General features: G+C 44.3%; 1 protein-coding gene across 2 annotated transcripts in view; it reads right to left on the bottom strand.

The window, feature by feature from the left end:
* Positions 1 to 3,111: 3,111 nt before the first annotated feature.
* gyg2 (glycogenin 2) overlaps positions 3,112 to 9,394 on the bottom strand; it is an 11,219-nt gene continuing 4,936 nt past the window's right edge. Inside the window, exons 7-9 of one of the 2 annotated variants that reach the window (XM_048234257.1) lie at positions 7,412 to 7,585; positions 5,517 to 5,657; positions 3,112 to 4,653 (exon numbers count right to left, since the gene is read on the bottom strand). In XM_048234257.1, coding sequence (XP_048090214.1) covers positions 4,531 to 4,653; positions 5,517 to 5,657; positions 7,412 to 7,585 — 438 coding nt within the window. In that variant the 3' untranslated portion in view covers positions 3,112 to 4,530. The remainder of the gene's footprint in view (positions 4,654 to 5,516; positions 5,658 to 7,411; positions 7,586 to 9,394) is intronic. The other variant, XM_048234258.1, reaches the window with a different exon arrangement.

Below are 9,394 nucleotides of genomic sequence, written 5' to 3' on the forward strand. Positions count from 1 at the left end.
TACACACACACACACAAACACTCTCACAGACCCACACGTGCATCTAGACACATGCACATGTACAGGGATGTGTGTGTGTGTGTGTGTTTGTGTGTGTTTGTTTGTGTGTGTGTGTGTGTGTGTGTGAGAGAGAGAGAGAGCAGTGTTGTGAGCTGCCAGACCAGTGGAAGAGTAAGCAGGATGTTTTTCTCCTGAGTGAATCTTCCCCAGTACTGCTGTAAACTGTTGTACACACACACACACACACACACATGCATGTGCAGACACGCACATACACACACATGCACACACATACACACACACACACATGCACACACACACGTGCACACACACACATGCATGTGCACACACGCACACACATATACACAAATGCATGTATGTCCTCTCAGAGTCCTCTCCTCCCTCTGATCAGACTCACACACACATACACACACACACACACACACACGCACGCACGTGCACACACACACACATACACATCCATTTGCACACAATCACACACATATACACAAATGCATGCATGTCCTCTCAGAGTCCTCTCCTCCCTCTGATCAGACACACACACACACACACACACACACATACACTCACAGTGAAAACTGTCGGCCTGCTGCGGTCTGTAGACTGTATGATGCTGCTATGGCCTCTGTCCCTCTCTCTCGCTCACTCTCTCTCTCTGTCTGTCTCTTTCTTACACACACACACACACACTGTCACCCACATACACAGTGAAGATACTGTGTGTGTGTTTTCTCTGTGTGTGTGTATTTGTGTGTGTGTGTACATACATGTGTGTGTGTGTGTGTGTGTGTGTGTGTGTGTGAGAGAGAGAGAGTGGGGGTTTATAAGGCCCGTGAGTGGAGTGTGACAGAGACATGGCCTGTGGAGGGGAAACTCCCCACTCTGAGCTCTGACTGACTGCTGTGTGCTCACACACACACACACACGCACATGCACTCACACTCTGCTGGGAAACTGCCTCAGCGCTCAAGCATCCAGCTGCACACAGCAGCCAACACACAGTGCGCCATCTAGTGGCCTCACCACGGCACAGCCTCTCAGCACACAGGCATCCAGCTCCACACAGGAGCCAACAACTGAACAGAGTGCCATCTACTGGCCAGAACACAGCACAGCATACAGGCATCCAGCAGCATACAGCAGCCAAGAGAGTAGACTCCAGCATACAGAGCAGTGCCCTCTAGTGGTCAGACCATAGCACAGTACACACAGTTACTTTTTCAAATCGGTGCAATGTTACTTTTCCCAGGGATAGATTTGACAGCGACGCTGATTATTCAGCTGTGTGCTCGCGCAATAGGCACGAGCTCCACACGGCACCGACAGAGCACGTGCACGTGACAGAGGCTGGTAGCATGAAGTGCAATCATAGCTCCACACGGTAGGCTAGAAGTGACAGAGGCTGGTAGCATGAAGTGCAATCATAGCTCCACACGGTAGGCTAAAAGTGACAGAGGCTGGTAGCATGAAGTGCAATCATAGCTCCACACGGTAGGCTAAAAGTGACAGAGGCTCGTGGCAATGAAGAGCAATCATAGCAAGCGAGATGCAGCCAACGCTAACTTCTGAGGGATGGAGGTATTCACATTACTTTGAACTTGTTGGAACTGGGGAGGAATGTGAGTGTAAGTTGTAGCCTACACTATGTCCACTGCCGTTAATTCAACTGCCAGACTATTGATACGATTTGCGCTAGCTTTACACCAACTTTTGTAGGAGCGCCTGTTTGACGAAAGAGTATAAGGCTATAAAATAAGCCCTCATGTATTTTGTGTTCACCTATACGCCCTTAAGATGTATCGAGGCTATGTTATTATTTGATATTGTTTCATAGGGCTTTAGTGGTGGTGTTGAAGCCTATAATAGCCCAATGTTTTCTTGTTAAGTGCTCTGTTTGTGGCATTTTTTATAATAAAGAGCACAAAAGAAATACCTGTTATGTCCTCCATAGTAGAACTTTATGTAGGCCTACACATTTAGGAACAGATATTGGGTTCTGCCCAAAGTCGAGTAACGTAATAAGTTGCTTTCCATAGAGGGTCACTAAGTAAAGTAACAGGTTACTCTTTTTTAAGAAGTAACGAGTAACAAGCAAACACTACTTTTTAAAAGTAACTTCCCCAACACTGGGTATCTAGCTTTCTAATATCTATGCACATGGCAGACTCCAGCATGCAGAGCAGTGCCCTCTAGTGGCCCGACCACAGCACAGCCTGTCTTCTGTGAGGACCATACTGTATTACTGACCCTCTACCCAGCACTCAGTATCAAATAGCGCCTTAAGGGCCTATCACATTACACGCGGCATGCGCTATGAAATGCATTATAGTCAATGGATTGTGCGCGCAAGAACTGGTCTGCCGCTAAGTGGTATTTTGCAATTAGGTTGAACTTTAACCGCAGCGCGCTGTGAGTCGTTTTATTTTGGGCTGAGCCCAGCGGCAAGCACAACAAAAATCTTTGGGACGTTACCTCAACCAAGAGCAACCTAGCGCCGAGCACAGTGCATACCGTGTACAATGTGATAGGCCCCTTTATGTTGAACAGTGCAACGCGGCACAGCTGGACTACAGAGGCAGCATGGTCAGAGAAGGTCAGCTGGTCATGAATCAAGACACCCAAGTTCCTCACATCCTCAGTAGGACATCCCACACACACACACTCACACGCACAACCTCAGTAGGACATAAGACATAAGGAGCCAGTTTTGACTTTGGTGTTGTGATATATAGTTTGTTTAGCTAGGAAGACCTGCAGTTGGGTCTTAAGAGAGGTTTAGTCGGAGGTGATGTTCCCTCATCCGTGTGGATAAGTCCGGGAGACAATCTGATCCGCGCCGAGTCGTCAGGCGTGAATGACAGATAAAGTTGGGTGTCGTCTGCGTAGAAGTGACGAGCAGCCATGCGAGTGGATAAGCGGTGTAAGACTTGTCATGTTTATCCAGACTTGAATGTTACACACACAATCTCACAAATGTGTGTGTCTATGTGTGTGTGTGTAACACATGATGTCATGTGTCAGTGTACCCTGTGTGTGTGTGTGTGTGTGTGTGTGTGTGTGTGTGTATCTCCACTCGGATTGACGCCTCAGTATTATAAATGCTGCATTTATTTATGTCTCTGACAGATTATCCTGACAGACACATCACCAGAATGACACGGCGCTGAAAACACTTCAGTTCCACACGATTGGTAAACATAATCCCCAACTCCCTGAGATTGCTGAGTTCAACACTAAACTAAGATTTTTAAAAAGTGTCTTTCCCAGTAACAGCAAATCACACAAATAGAGTCCTATGAGATAATTATCCCTGTTAAAGGCCATCAAATAGCATACATGTACAGTGAAAGAATCATGAATCATAATCATTCTTTTTTTATGTTCATTCATGCTGTACATGTGTTTCTCATGTATGTATGTATTATGCATTATTGGTCTCAAAATTAGACGTCGGTTTGAGCTGCTGAGGTTCTGTATCCAGTGTTCTACTGTAGCTGATAGGAGTGTGTGAGTCTCCTGTAAGGTCACACAGCAAGATAGACTAATAATATTATGTGATGGGATCCGGGGAAATCCTTGATTTCTGCTCCGTTTCAACCCTCTTTGGTGAAATTTCACCATTTCAATGATACCCATCAGAATCAATATTCTGGAATATCCAGAAGCAAAGTTCTGGATACCGTCCCCTAGCAACATCCTGGATACCATCCTTGCAAAATCCTGGATGTTGCTAGGATGGTATCAGAATCATAAGTTGGTGAACTTTCATTATAGTGGCTATGATTAGATATTCTAGCTTCACTTCTGTCTCAAAGTAGCCACATATTCATGTAGGGTTGGACTACTTGACACGCCTTTTGAAAAGCCACATACAGTATTGTTGTAGGGTTGGACTATTGGTTTACACGCCTTTTGAAAAACCACATACAGTATTCTTGTAGGGTTGGACTATTGTAGGGTTGGACTATTGTAGGGTCGGACTATTGTAGGTTGGACTATTGTAGGGTCGGACTAGTGGACTATTGTAGGGTCAGACTATTGTAGGGTCGGACTAGTGGACTATTGTATGGTTGGACTATTGTAGGGTTGGACTATTGTATGGTCGGACTATTGGTTGACACGCCTTTTTGTCCCTTATCTAATTAGAGATGCAGGTGACTCTTCTCTCTCTTGATGCGCATCATTGTAAATAAAAATCTGTTCCTGATTTTATTACCTTTGCCTGACTGGGTCTTCATTAATCTGTGGTATCAAAATTACCATTAACAGTACACATCAACAATATGTACCCAATAAGTCATATATGATGACCATAAACATGAGTTATACATGCTATATGATGGCAGAATTATGATGAAATCAAACACAAAGTATAAAATGTAACAGGTGACATGTAGATAAGTATACAGTACATGTAGTTCATCAACAGGAGATTGTGTGTGTATGTGTGTGTGTGTGTGTTTCACTTTGCTTATATCAGTGTGTGTGTGTGTGTGTGTGGAGGGGGGTCTATTTGAGGAAGCGGTCGAGCTTCTTCTTGATGTTCTGGAAGGAGTCCTTGCCCAGATAGTCCATGTGTCCCTCCTCCCACAGACGCCGATGTTTCTGCTTCTCCTCCTCAGACTCGACTGGCTAAAAACACACAAACACACACACACACACACAGACACGTGCACAGAGACACAGACAGCATAGACACACATACAGACACACACACACACTCACACAAATATGTTTGCACACACACACACATGCATTCACATGCACACACAAACCAAACATGACAGGACAAACAAGTTAATTTGCTGTAATGACAGGTGAGTATAATATGAGCTGACAGAGTACTATGTGCGTGTGTGTGTATGCGTGTGTGTGCGTGTGTGTGAAAAGGGTACCTGTGTCACACACCCTCAGCACACATACACACAAGAACCCTCAACACTCACACACACACACACACAAACACACACACACACATCAGTCACACACACTCCGAACAACATGCTCATGCCCTTCTAATACACACATCCATATTCTCCTCCTCTCTCCCTGTGTGTGTGTGTGTGTCTCTCTCCCTCTGTGTGTGTTCTCCTTTAACAAGTCCACTGCGCTCAGTAAGATGCCTTTTATTGATTTAAACTTAGTTGCAATCAGCCTCCCCCTTTTGTGTTTTGGGAACTCACCAATCAGTGACCACAGGCAGAACTCTCCACCAATCACTGACATCAACAGCCCTTCAGCCACACCCATTCACCACACCCCACCAATCCTAGCCAAGCTCATTCCTCTGCCCCCTTATCTCCACCCAAAGTCCACTCAGTCCCGGGGCAGATGCAGTGTCTTTACACAACATGACCAGCAGGTGGCAGCATCATAACTCCTTTCATCCACACTAGATTGAGAAGTTAGAAAAAGACGCACACAGCTGCTAAATGTGTGTGTGTGTGTGTGTGTGTGTGTGTGTGTGTGTGTGAGAGAGAGAGAGAGAGACACACAGGGAGAGAGAGAGAAACCTGCTCATCAGATGCCGCAGAGGCGGAGCTTGACGCTTCTGCCCATGAGTCTCCGCCTCCTTCTCCAGGGGGTGGGTCTTGGTGGCCTGTCCAATCAGAGCCTTTCTCTTCCAGATCTGTATGCTACAGGGAACCCAACAAATAAACAAATCAACACATATACAAATACACAAATGCCAAACAACACACGCTAACAAGCACACACACATACACAAATACACAAATGTCTGATCTCAAAACAGATCACGTACCCTTCCACTGGACAACAGTGTTGGTGTGTGTGTGTGTGTGTGCGTGTGTGTGTACAGGTATGTGCGTGTGTGTGTCTGTGTGCGTGTGTGTGTGTGCATATGTGTGTGTGAATGCGTGTTTGTCAATGCTAAGGTTTCATTTCAGAGAGTATCTCTACATCAAACACAGAAACCTCACAGGCAAATACACATTACCAACAGCTATGGAGGAGGGGCTGTGAGAGCAACTCACCGTGACTCACAGTACTGAAGAACACACACACACACACTCGGTCTGAGTAAGACTTTCATCATCATTCATGAGCACCCATAACAACCATAAGTATCCAGGACAACCATAAGTAACCAGAACAACCATTCCAATCCTCTCCCAACAATGACAACAATACTGTTGACTAAATACTTGTGCTACATTGTTGCAAGCATGCAGACAGTTCAGACCTTCATTTGGCGGGCAACTGTTTAAGAGTTTCACCATGCTGCATCTATGGTGGTTGTTCTTTGTCATATGCAGTGTTGTGCGTGAACGAGTTCAAAAGAACGCGTTCATTGAACACGCTAATTTTTTCGTGAACGTTGAACTGAACACATTTTTTAATAAAGAACTTGAACGTGAATTAGTTCACATTATGTGTCATGAACGGCAGACATCACTATAAATGAACGTTGGAATTTGTTTTCCATTGAAAACTGAGTGACATCTGTTTTCTCTTTTGAAACGCAACGAGAGAAAGTTCCTCCCTCCTGTATTCTCGCTGGTGCCGCTTAAATCATGTATCACCAGACAGAAATGGTTTTGACATTGTGTGCGCAATGCATTGCGGGCAACGTAGTGTCCGGCTGAGAATAGTTGAATAGCATACTGGCTTCTGCACAACGTTACCCGTGATGAATTGCAGCAGAGCGGTGTAGGCATAGCAACGCCGCGTAGCAGGCAACGACGAGAGCGCCGAGGGCTGGATTTCATTGCACTAAGTATAGAACTGGTCTACCTTGTCTGTACTTGTACTGCTGCAAGTTTCATCACCTGGTAAGAAACCCACAATTGCAGTGTCATGAGCAAATGTCCAATGAGCAGCTTCAAAGAACGTATAGTGATATCTAGCTCAGAGTGTGAAAAAAGTATTTATTTAAATATCTCACTAAAAAGTAAAATGAACTGAACTTTGAACTAGTTCAGAATTAAAATTGTGAACTTTGAACGTGAACTGTTCACTTTGAGCATGTATGAACTGAACTTGAACTAGTTCAGAAAAGCTGTGAACTGGCACAACACTGGTCATATGTACAGTATGTGGCTAGTGTTCACCCTGCTGCAATATATCTATGATGATAATCAGGACATTCACCCTGCTGCATTATATCTATGATGATAATCAGGACATTCACCCTGCTGCATTATATCTATGATGATAATCAGGACATTTAACATGCTGTATTATATCTATGATGATAATCAGGACATTCAACATGCTGTATTATATCTATGGTAATAATCAGGACATTCAACATGCTGTATTATATCTATGATGATAATCAGGACATTTAACATGCTGTATTATATCTATGATGATAATCAGGACATTTAACATGCTGTATTATATCCATGGTAATAATCGTGCTCACCATGTTTTGGGGTGTCGGGGGTGCAGGAGGTGGCAGGACGTGGATGGTCAGATCTGTGGGTGCTGGCGGGGGTCTGGAGGGCAGCGGAACATGAACCTCCGGAGGCAAAGAGTCCGACACTGGTGGCTGGACACGAGGAGGAGCAGGGGGCGTCTGAGCAGCTGTCACGGCACTCTGAGGAGCAGGAGAGGAGGAGAGAGAGAGAGGAGAGGAGGAGAGAGAGAAAGAGGAGAGCAAGGAGGACCATAAAGCGGAGAATGGAGAGAGAGGAAACACAGTACTGGACTCTACTCTGTCTCTTGAGCCATTACGTGAGAAAAACATGTTGGCAAACACACACACACACACAAACACACACACACTCATATACACACGTATGTGCTATAGGATGTCCCATGTGCAAGGCCATGTGACGTATGTGAGGTGATAACACACATATACCAAATATTTACTGTTCAGAAGATGGACACTAACCCCTTAACCTAGTGTGTGTGTGTGTGTGTGTGTGTGTGTGTGTGTGTGTGTGTGTCTGTTCCCACATGTTCCTATGAGGGTCCGGTTAGGAAATAATTCATACTTGGTCATACACACACTATCATAACCTCACATACACACTATCATAATCTAACATACACACTATAATAATCTCATATACACACTATCATAAGTGCTGCAACTGTTAAAAAAAATCTATCGGAATGGGTATGTGAGAGAGTATAGTAGTGTGTGTGTGAGAGCATATAGTTGGGAATGTGAGAGAGTATAGTAGTGTGTGTAAGAGCATATAGTTGGGTATGTGAGAGAGTATTAGTGTGTGTGAGAGCATGTAGTTGGGTATGTGAGAGAGTATAATAGTGTGTGTGAGAGCATAGTTGGGTGTGTGAGGCCATCCTTAAAAATATTTTCCTTTGCCGTAACCCGACCGACCCTGTCAATTTAGAACCGACCCAAATATTTATTTTTTTCCCCTTTTAGTCCGACCGACTTGCCGGTTGTAAACTTGCGTTAATACCGACCGATTGTTTTTTTTTACTCTAAACAACCAATGCAATGCAATAAAATAATATTTCTTTTAGTAGTCCCAAGTATTGTGAATATAAATTGCCTACATGCAAACGTGGCTCATTTAAAAAAAAAACCTGTGGCGTCATCTCTACACCATTGGTTTTACGCATGTCACACTATGGCCTACGCTTCGTTTCATTCACACAAACTGATAACGCTTTTACTTGGCACGAAGTTCTGGAAGAACTGTGGCCAGATCTTTTTTCTCATCCCTCCTCCCCTAGTCTAACGGTGACCGTGGTCGGAGTATTGAAAATGGTTTGTGGTCTATTCAGCATTTCTCAAAATATGGGTCCGCAACATGGAGACTGCTGGTCCGCGGAGTCGTGGAGTGAAATTAGGCCCGGTGCTTCATCTGATTGATCGCAGTTGATCAAGAAACCGCGGATCGACGAAAAAAGAAAACAAACGTTTCTGCTATCGATGTCATTAAACATGGAGCCCTACAATTAAGTGGTGGTATGAGCATTCATTCAGTGCTTGGCGTCTGCCGAGAGAAACTGAAACTAATCGATAACGTTGGTATCAAAGCTCCGCTTCAACCTGTTGGAAGGCTATTAATTTATTTAACTTAAACTTAATAGAACGACGTTGTTTTTGGAACTTCCTTAGAAACAGAGCAGAGACTGTATAATACACTGTATAGCATTGAGTATTGTATAGTCAAATTTCAATATAACGTGGCCAAGAGCTATTGTAGCCTTCTTTCTGGGTACATGTAGATGAGCCCTATGACCCAAAAGTCTGCCATGACCGGGCCTCAGGTCAAAGAAGTTTGAGAAAGGCTGGTCTATATAACCTGCATCAGAATGAGGTTTGCAATGGTGCGCCTGAAGGCACGGGTTGAAGACCCAGTCAGTTACATCAACGATATGCACATTTGTGTAAATTCATTCCTAACGTAATCACCATGACCAA

Source organism: Alosa alosa, chromosome 23, assembly GCF_017589495.1.
Source record: "Alosa alosa isolate M-15738 ecotype Scorff River chromosome 23, AALO_Geno_1.1, whole genome shotgun sequence".
Lineage (NCBI taxonomy): Eukaryota > Metazoa > Chordata > Actinopteri > Clupeiformes > Clupeidae > Alosa > Alosa alosa.